Source organism: Pseudonaja textilis, chromosome 2 (genome assembly GCF_049901715.1).
Source record: "Pseudonaja textilis isolate UNSWEBS1 chromosome 2, rPseTex1.2, whole genome shotgun sequence".
Lineage (NCBI taxonomy): Eukaryota > Metazoa > Chordata > Lepidosauria > Squamata > Elapidae > Pseudonaja > Pseudonaja textilis.
The window spans coordinates 248,615,762-248,635,232 of NC_141991.1; the positions used below are offsets into that span (position 1 = coordinate 248,615,762).

At 48.3% G+C, this 19,471-nt stretch overlaps 1 protein-coding gene across 1 annotated transcript in view; it reads right to left on the reverse strand.

Annotated features, from left to right (window-relative positions):
* The window catches only part of ARK2C (arkadia (RNF111) C-terminal like ring finger ubiquitin ligase 2C), a 131,689-nt gene extending 115,456 nt beyond the window's left edge, over positions 1-16,233 (reverse strand). The window contains exon 1 of the mRNA XM_087927543.1: positions 16,057-16,233. Coding sequence (XP_087783669.1) covers positions 16,057-16,114 — 58 coding nt within the window. The 5' untranslated portion in view covers positions 16,115-16,233. The remainder of the gene's footprint in view (positions 1-16,056) is intronic.
* Between the last annotated feature and the right edge of the window lie 3,238 nt (positions 16,234-19,471).

Consider the following 19,471-nt stretch of genomic DNA (forward strand, 5'->3'; position numbering starts at 1 on the left):
TCTGAAATGGTATGGGTTCTCCTGCTTGAGCAGGGGGCTGGACTAGAAGACCTCCAAGGTCCCTTCCAGCTCATTCATTCTAAAAAGCATTGATTCCATTCTACCAGTTGCCTTCCCTAACCATGAAACCCATTTTTCCCCACTCTTAAAGGACTTTAGGACTTACACCCTCATTCATAAATATGTGCGTATAGGACTCCCTATCCATTAGCCCTTGAATTGTCAAGTTTATATTTGCATAGTTGGTCAATTTTATATTTGTAATGTTGGTTAAAAGCTCAACCTATGGAGAGCTAGAGCCTAAAGCTAGTCAGGGGTGGGTTTCTACCAGTTCTATCATGTCTGCTGATGTTTTGGCCCACCCACCCACCTGGGCTCTTACCTGACCTTTATTTCCTGATTTTTCAACTTCAGCTGCTGAACGAGGCACAGCTGCAGTTAGATAAGCGAGAAAAGAGGGCTGTTTCAAAGGCTGCTTCTCTGCAGGCAGCTGCTGATGACGATTTACAGGCACGCGGCTCGCAGCCTGCAGGGAAGCTCGTAAATCCCGAACCGGTAGTTAACCCTGTCGTATCCCACCCCTGAAGCTAGTGTCATACACAGGTACTCTTTGACTTATAACAGTTTGTTTAGTGACCGTTCGAAGTTACAGCAACACTGAAAAAAGTGACTTACGCCCATTTTTTCACACTTATGACCATTGCAGCATCTCCAGGGTCACATGAGTAAAATTAAGACGCTTGGAAACTGACTCATATTTATGACGGTTGGAGTGTCCATCACCTTTTGTGACCTCTAGGGTCTCCTGTTTAGGCGGGGGGGGTTGGACTAGATGACCTACAAGGTCCCTTCCAACTCTGTTAATCTGTAATCTAATGGGGAAGCCAGATTCACTTAATCACCATGTTATTCACTTAACAACTGCAGTGATTCACTTAACAACGGTGGCAAGAAAGGGCGTCAAATGGACAGAAATTCACTTCAGAAGTGTCTCGCTTAGCAACAGAAATTTTTGGGCTCAATTGGGGTTGTATGTTGAGGGCTATGGGTGTGATTATACGGGTGTGATGTCGCACGGGTGTGATTATACAGCTGGTAGGACAACTGAGCCCCAATTTTTTTGTTGCTAAGTGAGACGATGGTTAAGTGAGTTTTGCTCCATTTCACATTTCTCACCACTGCTGTGAAGCAAAGCACTGGGGTTACTAAGTTATTGACACAGTTGTTTAGTGGATCTGGCTTCCCCGAAGGTCTCAAAAGGGGATCCCATGACCCAGGGACAGGGCAACTGTCATAAGTACATGCCAGTTGCCAAGCATCTGAATTTTGATCACGTGACCATGGGGATGCTACCCTGCTTCCTCAAAAATACAACCTACCCAGAAAGTAAGTCCTAGCTAGATTTTTACACGTGCACCCAATATAAGCCCTACCCCCAAAATAAGCCCTGATTAAGATCCTACCAACTCCACAGTGCATGGGTAAAAATTAAGATGGGGGTGGGTGGGGGTGGAGCTGCCCTACTACTTACCTTTGGACAGTTGTAGCCAAGCCTCGCACACACCGACACCTGCCTTGCCGGCCCATTTCTTCTGCAGCCGGCAAGGCTGGCAAGGCTTTCCTGAAGGCCTCTGGAGCTGATAACAAAGTAGCTCTGGATTGATCCAGAGCTCTGTTACTGGCTGCAGAGGACTTCAGGAAAGCCTTGCCAGTGACAGAAGAAGGCCTCCAATGGCAAAAAGAAGGCCAGGGAAAACACGCGTGAGGTTAGTCAGTTAGTCAGAAAACACAAGTAAAGTTAGTCAGTGAGTGACATCCCCTGAAAAGAAGACCTGGTGCTATATATATATAATATATGTGTGTGTGTGGTATATATATGTGTGTGTATGGTATTCAGCTTTGTTCAACTATTTTCCCACGTCATTAGAGTTGTGATTTTAAAGTTGTAGTGACATTTCAGCAGAATCTCATCTGCCATCATCAGGCTTCGGTATGATGATGGCAGATGAGATTCTGCTGAAACGTTGCTACAACTTTAAAAGCACAACTACAATGATGTGAGAAAATACCGAACAAAGCTGAATACCATACATATAAGTACCGCGAAAACTTAAGAGAACAAATATATATATATATATATATATATATATATATATATATATATATATATATATATATATATATATATATATATATATATATGGATCTTTGGTTATTCGGGTTTTCTCCCACGTAAAATTGAAGTATTTTGGCGACGTTTCGATGAAATCTCATTCGTCATCTTCAGGCTTGTGTCTTCGGCTTTGTGCTTCTTGGAGGAATGTGAACTTGCAGCTGTTTTTTCTTTTAACTGCCAGTGGGAGTGCGACTTGACTGGGTGGAGGCTTGGCTGTGTTCTGATCATCCTGAAGATGACGAATGAGATTTCGTCGAAACGTCGCCAAAATACTTCCAATTTTATGCGGGAGAAAACCCGAATAACCAAAGATCCACATACAAATACCCATGAAAACCTCAGAAAATATATATATATATATATATATATATAAAAATAAGACAGGGTCTTATTTTCGGAGAAACACAGTACAATAGTCGTAAGTATAAAAAACAGTTATGTCACTTTTTCAGGGCCCTTGTAATTTTGAACGGTCACTAAATGAACTGTTGTAAGTCAAGGACTTCCTGTATTGTGAGAGAATCGCAGAGGTGGACACCTGAACGAAAAACAGTGAGGCCTCAGCCACACCTAGCTTTGAAAATATGACGAAAAGGTAATTCACACGCACCAAGACCATGGGAGTGCTATCACTATGCATATTGCACCAAATAATCCCACTGAACACTGTATTGTACCACTCATTTTGATTGTTTGAGAACATGCCAACACTCCAAGCTTTAATGGGCTATAAAAGATATCAATCAGATCATCGCTCATCTCTTTTCCTTGTGACACTTTTTCACATCTCTGGAAATCCTGACCGACTTGAGCTACAGTTAGCCCAGGATGCTGTGTTTTGCAAAGCTGCTGTGGCTTGTTTGTTTGTTTTGACCGCACCTTCTTGGGGATGAGCTATTAGATTACAGATTAACAGAGTTGGAAGGGACCTTGTAGGTCATCTAGTCCAACCCCCTGCCCAAGCAGGAGACCCTACACCATTTTTGACAAATGGCGTTGGAACGTCGACTGGTCGGTAAAGGCAGGGGTCTCCAACCTTTAACAGATAACAGATAATCAGAGTTGGAAGGGACCTTACAGGTCATCTAGTCCAGCCCCCCACCCAAGCAGGAGATCTTACACCATTTTTGACAAATGGCAGTCCAATCTCTTCCTGAAAGCCTCCAGTGATGAAGCTCCCACAACTTCTGAAGGCAACTTCTGTTCCACTGGTTGATTGTTCTCACCGTCAGAAAATTTCTAGGTTGAATCTCTCCTTGATCAGTTTCCATCCATTATTCCTTGTCTGGTCTACAGGCACTTTAGAAAACAGCTTGTTATATATAAAATAGTTATTCCTAAGGATCATCACCTATATTTGTCAGATTTTTTCCCCCTCTGCCTAAAGTAGTCATGTGGTTGCCAAACCGGTACGATTTTTTTTCAGGGCAAGAAAATACATTTGTGGTCTGTTTTGTCTATAAAAGCAGTAGAGAGTCAATGCCAGGAAGCCACTGTGCTCCGTCGGAAAACTCTCCCTTGATTTAATCGTTTTAAGCATACATTCTTCTGCCTTCTCGGTCGAGCTTTTTAAGAGGGCTTTACTTGAAAAGAGTAGGAAATGTGAGAAAGGGCCTAGAATTAGTCTTAAATTACCAACCAGAATTAGTAAGAGTGGGACAGGAGAGAGGGAGGGAGGGAGGGAAGGAGGGAGGGGGAGAGAGGGAGGGAAAGGGTTAAAAGCCTATGCCCATAATAGGATAAAACTTTTCAGCCATCCTCTGTGATTTAAATGTGGTTGGGTTTCAGTGGAAGATGGGATTTGGGGACCGTCACATAATTATGACATAATTTTCTACACATTTGGATTTCCTTTCCAGCTTTCAGACCAGAGATCTAGTGCAACGGTCTTCAAAACAAGAAAGGAACATTTTGCGATAACTCTAGTCCTTCAACTTATGACCCCAGCAGAGTCCCGGATTTTGGTTGCTAACCAAGACAGTTGTTCAGTGAATTTTGCCCCCATTTTATTGACCTTTCTTTCTTGGTTGTTCAGTGAATCGCTGTGACCTTCTGACAAACCAAGACAGTGGGGAAATTATTGACAGTCGTTAAGCGAATTTGGCTTCCCCATTGGCTTGGCTTGTCAGAAGGTCACAAATGGGGAACCCCCATGACCCCAGAGCACTGCAGGCGTCATAAATACGGGTCAGTTGCTAAGCATCAGAATTTTGTTATGTGATTGTGGAGACGATGCAATGGTCGTAAGTGTGAAAAACGGTCCTTAGTCACTTCTTTCAGTGCCATTGTCACTTGGACCAGTCACTAATGATGATGGTACATCCAGGATTACCTGCACTTAATTTTCTAACTGGTCCCTGGTTTTGTGCTTCCATAAGGAACGTGGTGATGGACAATCCTTTCCGTATGGCTTTTATCCTTTTATCAAACCAGGATTCACATCCATGGGTACCAGAGGTGGTATTCAAATGGATCGGACGGGTTCTGGAGGACCTGTAGTGAAAATTTTGGCTGCGAAGTGAGCACTCTGAACCAGTAGGAAATTTTTTTTAAAAAAACCCACCACTGGTGGGTACGTGGAAGAGAATCTAGAACAGGGGGTTTAGAGAAAACTGTAGCATCGAGAGATTCTATCCAGATCAGCGTGGAATGGTCTTTTACCTCGGGTTCAGGAATTCTGGGGATAGAAGTCCAGAAGTCATAAAAGGGCCGTGGCTTTCCACATCTCTGCCTTTACATCATGCCCAGATAGAGACATTTTTTTGCTTGAGAAAGCACAGGTATTCCTCAACTTACAACAGTTCCTTTACTCAGGGGGGTCTCCTACCTTGGCAACTTTATGACTTGTGGTCTTCAACACCCAACACTCTTTGGCAAAGAAAAACCAAAAGGACACATATAGACTGGGTGAAACCAGACTCAATAGCAGTAGCTGTGAGAGGGATCTTGGAGTCTTAGTGGACAACCAGCTAAATAGGAGCCAGCACTGTGTAGTAGCAGCCAAAAAAGCCAATGCAATGCTAAGTTGCATTAACAGAGGGATACAATCGAGATCAAGTGAGGTACTGATACCACTCTACAAAGCCTTAGTAAGACCACACCTAGAGTTCTGCAACCAGTTTTGGTCACCACATTATAAAAAAGATGTTGAGACTCTAGAAAAAGTGCAGAGAAGAGCAATCAGGATGATTAGGGGACCGGAGGCTAAAACATATGAAGAATGGTTACAGGCTTGGCTAGTCTAGTAAAGAGAAGGACCATGGGAGACATGATAGCGGTCTTCCAATATTTGAGGGGTTGCCACAGAGAGGAGGAAGGGGTCAAGCGGTTTTCCAAGGCACCTGAAGGCCAGACAAGGAATAATGGATGGAAGGTGAACAAGGAGAGATTCAACCTGGAAATAAGGAGAAACTTTCTGACAGAACAATCAACCCATGGAATAGAAGTTGCCCTCGGAAGTTGTGGGAGCATCATCACTTGAGACTGTCAAGAAGAGATTGGACTGTCATCTGTCAGAAATGGTGTAAGGTCTCCTGCTTGGGCAGGGGGTTGGACCAGATGACCTGTAAGGTCCCTTCCAACTCTGATTATCTGTTATCTGTTAAAGGTTGGAGACCCCTGCCTTAACCGACCAGTCGACGTTCCAACGGCACTGTAAAAAGTGGCTTATGACCATTTTTCACACTTACAATCATTGCGGCATCCCCGTGGTCACCTGATCAGAATTCAGGCACTTGGCAACTGACTCATATTTATGACGGTTTCAGTGTCTTGCAATTGTGTGATTTTCCCCCTTTGGCGACCAGCAAAGTCAAAAGGGTCAAACTCAATTTCATTGAGGGCTGCATCAGGGTTGTTTCTGACCTTGAAGGGGCTGGTGTGTGTGTGTGTGTGTGTGTGTGTGGCCGAGGGCAAGGCCAGATTGGGCCATCTCGACGTCACTCGTGTCGGGAGCATCTGTGGTGGCCAAGGGCTAAGGCGGGACTTCCCCCAGACCCTCCTTCAGTCTCAATAGAATCTCCTTCCTTCCTTTTCTTCTTTTTCCTTCCCTCTTCATTCTTTCAGGATGGGCGTGGCCCTCTCAACATCATTTGTGTTGGGGGGAGGCATCTGTGGTGGCCAAGGGCTAAGGCGGGACTTCCCTGTGACTCTCCCTCACTCTCATTATAACCTTTATTATAATCCTTTCTCATTCTCTCCCTCCCTCCTCCTTTCCTTCCTTCCTTTCTTTCCTCCCTTCCTTCCTCTCTCCCTCCCCTCTCCTTCCCTCCCTGCCTCCTCCTCTTTCCTTTCCTTCCTCCCTTCCTTCCTTCCTCCCTTTCTCTCCCTCCCTGCCTCCTCCCCTTTCCTTTCCTTCCTTCCTTCCTTCCTCCCTTCCTTTCTCTCCCTCCCTGCCTCCTCCCCTTTCCTTTCCTTCCTTCCTTCCTTCCTCCCTTCCTTCCTCTCCCTCCCTTCTCCCTCCCTCGTCCCTGCCTGCCTCCTTCCCTTTCCTTCCTTGCTCTCTCCCTTCCCTCCCTCCCTCCCTGCCTGCCTCCTTCCCCTTCTTTCCTCTCTTTTCTTCTTTTCCCTTCCTGCTTCCTTCTCCTTTCTTCTCCCTTCCCCTCTTTCCTTATTTTTCCTCCCTTGCTCTCTTCCCATCTTCTCTTCCTTCTCTTTGTCTTTCCTCTTTCCCTTTCTCCTTTCCTGTCCCTTCTTGCAGGCTCAAATGCAGATGGGGAAACACCTGTTTTGTTCCTAGTTTATTTTGCAAGCCCTCTGCCAGCAAAAACGGAGTTCGGAGGGGGGCCCTCCCGAGCTCCATTTTCGCTGGCAGAGGCACCGCGGGTCGATGTTTCGTTGTTCCCAGGACGTCTCCATGGGCCAGATCTAAACACCCCTGAGCAAAGTCAAGCCAGATTCACTTTAGCCACCAGGTGAATGACTTAACATCTGCCGTGCCATAATATGGGACCAAATTCACCTCACGACGGTTTTGCTCAGCAACAGAAATTTGCGGTCGTAAGTCAAAGACTACCTGTGTTCACAAACTCTGGGGTCAGTAGAACACAAGGAGGACAACCGGTTCATCCTCTCTCCCAAATTAACAGCCAAGTCCTGGAACTGAACGCATCCTCAATGAGAGATGAATTATGGAGACCTCAGATTATTTAATGGCGTGATGTGATACGGACGCTCTGGGACCTCCCTTAGATGGCTTTGGAAGCCAGACCAGAGGACGACCCACGACAAACCATTTGAGCAACCCCATCTCGTGAACCCAGCAGATTTTAGACTTTAGTAGACCACCGAAAATATACTTTTTGAGGCACTAAAGACCAAAGATTTTTTTTACCTGGGTGAACATTAATCTCTGGGACCAGATTTGGAGACGGTTGCGTGATGGTGCCGTGAAACCCTTACAAAACGGGGTGGCAGAGAGGGGGAAACAGCTGCTGTGGGGTTATATGTTTTCTTTGGCCAGGATCTGGGATCTAATCGGTCTGGGCCGAGTGGCTTGCTTTATAGTTTTATCGGTTCCCCCCCTCAAGAGAGAATGGGAGGAGGAGACAAACAGGGGAGGTGGGAGAATGAGGAAAGGAAGAGGAAAAATAAATTAAGACACCTTGTCAAAAGATGACCGGATCTGCCTCCGTTCCCAGGCAGAGGCCTGCATGTTCTCTTTCGCCCACTACATGCAAGCTGACATGTGTGACGATAACTATTTGGTGTGGGCCGAGATCTAAGCCATGGGGGTTTTTTTTTTGACGAGGGCAGCAGAGAGAAATGGCAAGCAGAAAGTTCATTCAAGAAGGGAGGGAGGAAGGACAGCTCGGTGTCTTGGGTACGGCCGAACAAGTAAAATTGCGATCCCCAGATCAGATCCATGGAAAAAGTGCTCAAGGAGGGCAGTGGTCCCTGACATAGAAGACCTTGGCCAGGATTCCCCCAGAAGGCGCTTAATTTATGCAGCTGGCTTTTAAAGACTGACCTAAATTTAACCATGTTTGTGCCTGCCTCCCCCTGACTCACCGGAATTCTCTCCCCGAAGGAGGGCAGTCAATCAAAGCAGAACATTTGAGCAGATGCTAATGTGAATGTTGCTTCTTGATCCCACTTGTATGGAAGTGGGGAGAGAGACAGAGAGAGAGAGAGAGAGAGAGAGAGGCAGAGAGACAGAGGGAAAGAGAGAGAGACAGAAGGAAAGAGAGAGAGACGGAAGGAAAGAGAGAGAGACAGAAGGAAAGAGAGAGAGATAGAGGGAAAGAGAGAGAAGGGAAAAGAGGGAAAGAGAAAGAGAGAGACAGAGTGAGAGGAGAGGGAACGAGAGAAGGAAAAAAAGGGAAAGAAAAAGAGACGAGGTGGTTGGAGGCAGAGAGACAAAAGGAAAGAGAGATAGAGATACATAAACAGAGAGACAGAGGAAAAGAGAGAGAAGGGAAGAGAGGGAAAGAGAAAGAGAGAGACAGATAGAGTGAGAGGAGAGGGAAAGAGAGCGAAAGAGAGAAGGAAAGAAAGGGAAAGAAAAAGAGAAGAGGTGGTTGAGGTGGAAAGGAATCCCCGACAGCTTTTACATGTAGCCCTTGACTTACAACGATTCATTTAGTTCCCAAAGTTACAACGGCATGCTCTTCCCATGGACACGTGATCCAAATTCAGACGCTTGGCAACTGACTCATAACTTAGGATGGTTGCAATTTTCCCTGGGTCCTGCGATCCCCTTTTGTGACCTGCTGACAAAGCACTGGGGAAGCCCAGTTTGTTTAACAACCGGGTTCCTAAATTTTAACAACGGCCTCCATTCCTTTCACAGATATGGCGAGAAAAGTCATAGATTGGGGGCACAACCTCGCTTCACCAATTTCTCACTGAGCAACCTAAACGTTGGGCTCCATTGTGTGGCTGTTAAGTCAAGGACTACTGTATATATATATATACACATTTCTCCATATCTATATTTTTGTTTTGGAAAATGAGCCCTTTAAAAAAAGGGGGGAGGAGCATCCGGAGGTTCCTTTGGCCCCTGAGGGACCTATCTTGAGGACCCTTCTTCTATAGCCGCTGCCTGTGTTTTGAGAGACCAGCCGCACGGAGAAACACCAAAATTCACTTCCAAAGGAATCGGCGTTATCGGTTCTGCCGTAGGCTTTGGAGAACGAGTCCAAAGCTGCACTTATTTCTTTCCCCAGCAACCTGTGTCTGTCCGTCTTTATGCACATTTAGTGTGCATGCACACATCCGTGGTGCGATTCAAATGGTTTTACCACCAGTTCGGTGGCCGTGGCTTGGTGGGCGTGCTTTGCCTAACGCCGGCACGCAGCGTTTCCCCTCAGCGCCGATCAGCTGAGGGGATAATGAAGAGAAAAGCTCGGGGGTGGGGTGGCAGGGCCGATCCTGCGCTTTATTCTTCATTTTCCTCTCAGCTGATTGTTCGCAGGATTTTTTTTTTCCCCCGCTCCTCTCTGCTGATTGTCAGCTTTTTTTTACTACCAGTTCGGCCGAACCGGGGTGAACCGATAGCACACCACCACTGGTACACATGCCCCACTGGTGGGAATTCAGATAATGGGACAACCGGTTCTCTGCTCTCATGATTTTCTTCCCACAACCAGTTCACCCAACTGCTCAGAAAGTTAACCACCAGTTTTACCCAAACCGGTGTGAACTGGCTGAATCCCATCACTGACATGCTTCGCCGCCCACACCACCACTTCCAAGTGCAGGGGGAAGATTGGCTTCGTAGGACTGTCCTTCCCCCCACTTTTAAACTATACAGGAAATCTCAGGGACGCAGGAGAAAAACCAAGCCCCCCCCCCGCCCGTTCCATACAGGGAATCCTCGGCTTAACAACCATTCTGTCAGCTTTGGAAGCCATATTGAGATCCGATGCTCCCACGCTGCCACAACGGAGCCTGAGAAAGTGGGATTTGGGGGGAAATTCGTTGGAGTAGATCTAGTTAAGACAAAATAACATTCTTTCGCTGGTTCAAAGTCATGGAGTGGGGCACATAATGAAATGGGAAATTTACTTTGGGACGGATGAAGATTGGACCATGTGATGTGATGATGGCTAAGGGGTGGGGGTGGGGATGGATTTGTAGTTTTGACTTTTGCAAGGAAGCCCGAAACGTTTAGATTCGGAATTCCACAGATGTGCCAGTTCCTATCCAAATAAAAGGAAACTCGGAGAGATGTCTGTCTTGGAATTATCGGTTGGAATGGAGGGTTGCTGGAACGCTGGCACATTCGTTTTAGCAACCGTTCAAAGTTTCAACGGCACTGAGGGGGAAAAAAATGACATATGACCGTTTCCCCCCACTTACAGCGGCAGCCTCCACGTAATCAAAATTTGGACACTGGTTCATATTTACGATGGTTGCAATGTCCCGGGGAGGGGATGTGTGTCACGTTTTGCACCCTTTTGCAACCTTCTGATAAGCAAAGTGGATGGAGAAGCCAGATTCACGTCACGACCGTGTTGCTAACTTAGCAACTGCGGTGACTCACTTAGCGACTGGGGGGACTAGCCTCTACAGCGATTCATTCGAATCACGGGCAGGAAAGATTGTTAAAACGAGGCAAAGCTCACTTCACCATTGTCCTGCTTTTAGCGATGGAAATTTGGGGCTCATTTACAGTCGTTAAGTCTTTCAGACTAACAGAAGGGGCCTCGTAGGTTATCTAGTCCAACCCCACACCCACCCAAGCAGGAGGCCCTACGCCATTGCTGATGGGGAAGCCAGATTCGCATAACTAGCGTGTTACTTAATAACTGTGGTCATTCGCTTAAACAGCAGCGGACAGAAAGGTCGTAAAATGGAGCATAATTTGCTCGACACGGTCTCGCTGAACAGAAACCTTGGGCTCGATAAGTCGAGGCCTATCTTGCATGTCACAGATTCCTTTCCTGATCTCTTTGGTAACCGCTTCCCTTGGTAACCCCACCTTGGTGTGATGATCAATAAAATATGGAAACCTTTAAACAGGGATGCCAACTCCTGCTTTCCCCCAAAGAGGCATTGACGTGTTGTGTTTTATATGTTCGTTTTATGTGCAGAAATAGAAAAATCCGTGGTTCAGCCCGGATACGGTCACCTCTGTGCAGAGAGAGAAAAACCACCCCCCCACCCATCATAATATAGGATGTGTATTGAGAAAGCTGATAAGGTCACAGGCATGGGATAGAGAACGTTAACACCCCTCAAAAAAAGGAAAAATGTCTTTTTCATTCACTCAAATGGGAGAGGAAGTAAGGCTAAAATGGGAAAGCGAGGGGGGGGGAATAAAATAATCTAAAACAGCAGGAATACAACGATAAATGAGGGAAAACAGCAATAGAAAAAGCACACTAGGGTTAATATAGGAAAACTAGTTCTTTATTGAGAGATTGTATATTAGTATTAGTGGAACTGTGTCGTAACAATGTTGTCATGCACACAATACAAAAGGCAACGGGGCCCCAACCATGCCGTGTGAAGAGGCAACAAAACAGAAGCAGCATAAAAATGAGTAGATGTATAAGGCTACGGCACAAATTACATTTCAGCAAAGTATGTCTCTACAAAAGAGATTTACAATCAGGAAAAAACTAGGTAATGTAAAAAAATACAGACCATGCTTCAAGTTTTAGTACAAGAAAAAAAGGAAGAGATACACAACCAAAGGATATCTGGATACAGAAAAAAATTTACCCACAAAATAAGAACAGGAAGTAAAAAATCCAGCACAGCAGAAAAGAAATGTTATCCCTGTTGAATGGAGAATCATTTTGCTCAAGCGTTATAGCCACTTTCTCTTAGCCTCTTTAGGCCGGGGGGGTGGGGTGGGCTTCCCTGCCCTGCATCACCCTTCCCAACACCCTCAATGCAGCCCCCCGAAGACCCCAATTATCGCCGCTTGGATTAGAGCGCCCAAGTCAAAGAGTTGGTGCTGAATTTTGGGTGGGTGGGCTGGAAAGCAAAGGGACCAAACGGGCAGGAGGTTTCCCCGGGGACCAACTTTCTAAGAAAACAAAATATATATTGCAAGTCCAATTTGTTGGAAAAAAAACATTGGTTTGCCCCCCCCCCCTCAAGAAGGGTGCATGTTTCTGTGTGTCTGTGCGGCATTTGTATGTCACATGCGGTGTGCAAAAGATGTGGCATCCTTTTGTGTGCAACGGGGGGAGCTTGCTTTCCTGTTATCAGCAGGGAAATGAATTTAAATAAAGCTTGGCGTAAGTCACAGGGCATGCTTTCCTCTTAATGGCCAGGTTGTAAATCCAATTCTTTTCTCTTTTTTTTTGGGGGGGGGTGTCTTTTTTCTTTTTTTTTTAAAGAGCCAGGATTTCTTTAAGCGGGAAGCTATTGTCTATCCTCGGAAGAGGAAAACCCAGATGGCAAAAACAAGCACAGGGGAGGATTTGTGGAGTGTTGATCAAGGCAAGCACCACAATGAAAGCAAAATGAATCCACTGAACAGGAATTTACAGTGCAAATGTATTTCTCTAAACAGGATGATGGTACAAAAAATGGCGTTATAAAACTACGGCTATATTGAAAATGGCCTGTTTTTTTTTTTTTTCTTTTCTCCTAATCTACAACAACGACAGCTAAAAAGAGAAACATGATTGAACAATCAGGTCTGTCCGCTTTTTTTTTTTTTTTCCCTTTCTCTTTTCTTTTCACAAGAAGCTTGGTGATTTAAGGCTTCAGTTTTTTAAGTGTCAGTATCCTCTCTCCAAAAGACTTAGCCAATGGCCACATGCCTTGGATGGCTCCTCAGTGGGTGTGTTCTTGTACTTAACAAAACCCAAAGAGCGGAGATCGCTCATTTCTTCCGAAGCAAAATCAATTTTTGTTTTTTTAAAAAAGGAAGAAAGCAGAACACAACAGAATTTTTACCCCCCTCTTTAACAATTACCCATTCTGAAATTACATTTTTTTTTTTTAAGAAAAAAAGAGAAAGTCACATCTTTTACCGATATATCTCACAGAGACCCTCATTTTTATTTTTATTTTTTATTTTGGACCAAACCAATAGTTGGAAGTGGCTTTGGGTTTAATCTTTAGCCTCTGTTCTCCCACATCTAAGCCACACCAGGAAGATCAGGAAACGGGGGAGGCAAAAATTGACTCTCCCGTTTAAAAGCTTTTATCAATTCAAGGTTGCTTTCCTGCCCTTTCCCTTCCTCCCACCCCACCTGCTCATTCCACCCTCTTGCCGGTTAAGGTCTGCGGAAGATAAGAAAGAGGATACTTCGACTTAAAATGCCAGTACGTTCCTCAGATGGGTACAGGAAATGGTTAAAGGAGAGGTGTCAACATTAGAGCTAAAATGCAGAGCCAGAGAACTACAAGGCACATGGCAGAAGGTGGATCATTCACGGATCTACACAATGAAGGGGAAAAAAAAAACTCAATAAATAAACCAAAACAATAAAGGAACCAAAACAAAAAAAAACCAAGTTGGATCAATGCAGAAAATGCCCACAACCGTCCCATCATCACACTAAAAGAAGGCTGCAGGTTCAAGAAAGCTTAAATGCCACGATGTGCAAAATTAAGCGGTTATGTTACACATGTACAGTGGAGGAGAGGGGAGAAGAAGGGGAGGGAAAATTGCAGAGGCTGAGTGACGTTGGGGCAGGGGTCTTTAGTTCCAGCGGACACAGGGGTGTCTTAAAAAGACCCCCTTTTGACCAGATTGGGGGCCTTAAAAAAAGGAAAAGAGGTTTGTCAAAAGGGTGAGTTAAAAACCCAGGTGAGTTAAACCCAGGTGAGGAGCAGGGGCAGGATTCTGCTCCTGGGTTTAAAGCTTTCTCCTTCTAGGGTTGAGCCGTGACACCCGCTACCTCCACCTGGGTGGAAATGAGCCTCCAAGGCTGGGCGCAGTAGAAACAACCTCTACCACGGGCTTCTTAAATTCAAAAGGTTAAAAGGTCTCTTGGGGAGGGAAGAAGTAGATCCACTGGAGAAGGGCCTGATTATCTCAAGGATGGGGAGGAGGGAAAAAGGAAAGGAGGATGAAGAGCCAGATGCATTGTGGATTGGGACGGCAAGGGAGCTCAAAGGAGAGGGAGGGGAGAAATCAATAATAATAATAATAATAATAATAATAATAATAGTAATGAGCAAAAATGGGAGGTGGAATTAAATTCTCCAGTCCTTATGGGAAATGGGTGGAACTGAAAAATATATGCGCGGGGGAAGAGGGTGGGGGCGAAATATGCACAGATACACATCCCATATTAAAAGTCACTTGGAATAATAATAATTAATAATATATTTTTTAAAAAGAAAAAAGAAAAAGAGAGAGAGAAAGAGAGACCCATGTCGGTAGGGTCCCTCTCTAAACCCAGAGGTTTAGGATTTCTCTGAGCCAAACTGTGGTGCATCTCGGATTAAAAAGGCGCAGCAGCGCAAAAGGAGTGTGTGGTTGGCCAGGCGGAAATCCCACAGGGAGGGAGGGAGGGGGGCAGCGATCAGAGGGAGTGGGGGGCAAGGATGGGGAAGTGGTGTGGGGGGAAGAAGAGAAGGCACCTCGGTAGCAAGCTATCACCGGAGCGAAAAGAGGAGGGGCAGAGCCTGGATACCCCCCCACACCTCCCACCTCCCCCCCCCCTACCTTCACACACACACCCCCACCGACCCCAAAAGGAATCCAATTCTCTGGAGAAGCCAATATAAAAATAGATTCCCGGGGAGGGAGGGGAAGTGGGGTGGCGTTAAGCAAGAGTTCACAAGGAGGCAGAGGGGTGGGGGGGAGGAAATTGGGGTGGGGGGGGGAGATAGGTAGGAGAGGCGCTGCAAAGCTTCCGAGGGAGGGAAACGGGGGTGTGGGGGTGTGTGGAGGAAGGAATCCGGATCCAGTGCCGGGACCCCCGCGCACCCACCCACCCACCCCCCTTTATTCCTGGCAAAGAACCACCCCCTCCCACCCAGCCCCCGTTCGAGGGTGCGGGAGGTAGACACGCCCGCTCGACCCTCCCCAAAACAACTTCTTTCTCCCCCACCCCCCCCCAAAAGAAGCTGGTTACGATCTGGGTTCGGAGAGAAAGGATCGAGCCCGTCGTCTTCCCGGCCAAGGCAGGGAGCGATTATTGTTAGGCAGAGGGGTTGAAAGGGGGAGGAGGGGGGCAGAGAGAGAGAGAGAGAGAGAGAGAGAGAGAGAAAGGGGGGAGGGGCTCACCGGGAGAGAGAAAATGGAGCTTAACCCGAGAGGGAGGAGGGAGCGGGGGGGGCTACCCATTCTTCTCGTCCCAGAAGGAGCCCCCATCCCCAAGCATCCTTCCCCCCATACACACACACACACACACCCCAACCCCCCAGGATTGTTTAAGATCCCCCTTCCTCGATCCGCCTTCCTCTGCCCCCCCGCCTCGATCGCCTCCAAAGCCCGGCAGCATTAGGATCCTTTCCTCGGGAATCGCCCTTCTGGTGGGCGATCGCCCTATGTCCTCCTCCTCCCCCCCAACGACCCTCCCCATCCCCATCATCATCGTCCCCTCTTTCCTCCCCCAACCCAACCCAGCCCGTCCCCCCCTTTTCGCACCTTTTGTCCCGTTTTCCAAAGCCGCCTCCTTCCCCTCCCGCTCGCACTGATGGGGAGGTTGGGGTGGGGTGGGGGAGAGAAGAAGAAGAAGGGGGGGGGTGTTCAGGCACCGTGGGGAGGGGGGCGTATTGTTCCTTCCGCGGGACCCTCCCCACGCCTTGCCCGAGAAAGACACGCGTCCGCTGCCTCCCCTCCTTCCCTCTCTCTCTCTCTCTCTCTCTCTCTCTCCCCCCTCTCGACGACTCTCTCTCTCTCTCTCTCTTTCTGTGTCCCCGCGACCCGCAAGGAAGGCGTTCACACGACCCCTGCTGCCCACCGAGCCAGCTTGCCAGGCTCGCCGAGAAAAGACGCGATAAAGCGAGAGAGATACCTCTGTTTCGCACAGAGAACACTGGAAGAACAAGATAGCCGACGTGAACCAAAACCATCCTGCGAAGGCGGCGGTAGCAGCAGCGGCGAGGCGAGGCGAGGCGATGCGGTGCCCGGGGGGCCGATCGCCCCGCTCGGTTCTTCTCCTCCGCGGCGCTGAGCTCTTAGCCCCGGCTGGAGGAGGAGGAGGAGGAGGAGGCGGCGGCGGCGGCGGCGGCCGTCTCCCGCGACGGGGGCTGGGTCGCGCTCGGCTGCTCCTCAGGCGGAGGCGGCTGGGTTGGCGGCGGCGGAGACGGAGGCGGTGGTGGTGGCGGCGATGGAGGCGGCGGTGGCGACGACGGCGGCGGCGGCGGGAGCAGCAGCGGCGGCGGGCTCCGGGAAGACAGCTGGCCCATGGAAATGGTTCCTCGCCGCTCCCCTCGAAACATTCAAATGTGGAGCTGAGCCCGGCAGCTGCTCGCCTCACAAAGGGGACGGCAGCCAATGACAGCCGGGGCTCGGCGTCGGGGCGAGGAGGCTGCCGCGTCGCCGCGCGCCTTCCCCGCCCGCCAGGGTCGCGGGGAGGCGGGGGGAGGGGAACGGAGGGGAGAGACCCAATCAGGGAGGCGCTGGGGGGGGGCGCCGCCCACTCGGGAGGGGAGGGAGGGGGCGCTCCGGCGCTGCTGGTGGAAAAAAAAAAGAGGCCGTCAGTTTGCGGTGGAGGCGGCTGAGGCGAGAGACTCTCACTCAGCTCTCTCCGCCGCACCAGCTGCTCCCCTTCCCGGCGCGCGCCAGGACGCAGCGGCCGCGCGGGAGAAGGGCGAGCCGAGCGCTGGCGCGGACTCCCGCCAACCGGCCCTCCGGGAGAAGCCTGAGGGTTGTGGGCGGAGGAACGGGGAGGGGCGGGAGGGCGGCGGCAGCTCCGTCCGTCCGTCCGTCCGTCCGTCCCCTCGTCCCGGGGCGAGGCGCAAGGTGCGGCTCCGGGGGTGCCCTGGACGTGAGGAGGGGCGAAGCAGCCGCGCCGTGGGGAGAACGAGCGAGCGAGGCGAGGGGAGGCCCGCCGGACGTCGCTTGGGGATGAGGGGAGAGCGCGGTTGGGGGTGAGGGTTGGGGTCTCGCGTGGAGATGGCAAAAAAATCTCCGCGGGATTCTGGAAGAAAAGCGAATTAGACCCCCGAGCGGAGACGAAAAGGCGTGGAAAAAAGGAGTGACTCCCTCAGAGAATGCCAAGCCTGGGAAGGGGCTTAGGCAGAACAATGGGGGTGCAAAAAATGGGGGGGCTAAAGTTACGGGTAGTCCTTGACTTACCACAGGGCGCTTAGGGACCGTTCAAAGTGACAACAGCCCTGAAACGTGTCACTTAGGATGGTGGCTCACACTTAGGACCGTTTTTTTCACACTTAGGACCATTTTCTTCCCGTTTCAGCATCCCCCATGGTCACCTGACTAAAATTCGGACACTCCTCCACCAACTCATCATTTTGCATTTTGCAGAAATTTTACACACACACACATCCCCGGGGTCGCCTGAGCCCCTTTTGCGACCACTTGACAGGCAAAGTCGAGGGGGGGGGCGGATTCCCTTCACGGCTGTGTTACTGAGTTAAGAGCGGCGGCGATTCGCTTAACCCGCCGCAGCAAGAAAGGTCGTAAAACGGGGGCAAAACGTCGCTTGACCGATGTCTCGCTGAACCACAGAAACGGCTGGGCTCAAATGTGGTCGTAAGTCAAGGAGTAGGTGTTTTCCAACCTCTGAGGGCCAGATCTTGGTTGTCTGTATTGGGGTGGGGGACTATTTGTCCCTGTTACTAAAACTTTTGTTCTTTCCACCCCTCCAAAATTATAAAGTTTCAAACTTGGAACAGCTGACAAAGTCCTCGATCCTTGTTTTCACTTGGTTGCACCAAAAGGTGTGAGACCAAGAAAGGAAAGGATGCGCCTAAACTTTCTGAAGTTTTTTGGAGTTTTACAGAGAAGTTCATGGCCTTCAACACAAACTGCCCTCTCGCAACATACCACTTACGTCCTCGACTTACGACCACGACTGTACCCAAAACTTCTGTTGCTAAGTGAGATGCTGTGTTTCCCCCCAAATAAGACCCTGACTTACATTTTCTTTTTGCCACCAAAAAAAGGCACCAGGTCTTATATTTGGGGGATGTCCTCCACTGACTAACCTCACTGGCGTGCGTCGCCCCGGCCTCTTTTTTTGCTGTCAGAGGCCTTCAGGAACTTCTTCTGCAGCCGGCAAGGCTTTCCTGAAGGCCTCTGCAGCCCATAACAGAGCTCTGGATCGATCCAGAGCTTCTTTGTTATCAGCTGCAGAGGCCTTCAGGAAAGCCTTGCCAGCCTTGCCGGCTGCAGAAGAAATGGACCAGCAACGCAGGTGTCGGGGTGTGTGAGGCCTGGCTACAGCTGTCCACAGGTAAGTAGTATGGCAGTTGCACCCCACCATCCCCACCCTAGCTTAATTTTTACCTGTCTACTCTAGAGTGGGTGGGATCTTAATTAAGGCTTATTTTGTGGGGGGGAGGTAGGGCTTATATTGCAAAAATCAAGCTAGGACTGACTTTGGGGATAGTTCGTATTTTCAGGGAAATGGTAGTTGTGAAATGAGTTTTGTTGCATTTTCCAATCTTTCCTATTTTTCCTGCCACCGTTCTGTTAAGTTAGTAACGTGGTCGTTAAGTGAATCTGGCTTCCCCTTTGACTTTGCTTGTCAGAAGGTCACCAGAGGGGATCATGTGACCCCGGGACACTGCAACCGTTGAATAGGAGTCAGCTGAATTTTGATCACGTGACCATGGGGATGTTGCAATAGTTTTAAAGTGTGAAAAAATGGTCCTAAATCACTTTTTTCAGTGCCATGGTAACTTTGGTCACTAAATGAACTGTTGTAAGTGGAGGACTATCTGTGCAGAGAAGTTATGGCCTTATTAAGGGCTCTTCCACACAAACTGCCCTCATACAACACACAGGATCCAACTGTCCCATCACTAGGATGGTATCAGATATGACACAAACAGTTAACTCTCGCCATTCTTATCTGTTGCTGCAAAGAAGGCTGTGAGATTAATAATAATCTGTTTTTTAAAAAAAGTATAATTGGGAATAGAAGTTAGACATACTCTTTTATGCATTTTTAAATCCCACTTGGTGTCTGGGGTTGGTTTAGTATTTATTAAATTTTTATGCTGCCCATCTCCCCTACAAGGAAATGCTGGGCAACCTTTATTAATAAATATGGAAATTATTGCCTTTATTACTAAACTTATTACTAGATTTATATCCTGCATTTCTTTTGTGCAACTCTAAAATAAAATGAAAAGCGTAGCATGTGTACCAAATGCTTCTGCCTTCTATTTTTCTCCTATTTTTCTCCCTTTGAGTTGAGCTGAGTGAGGGTGACCAGCCCAGTCACCCAGTTGGGTTTGCAT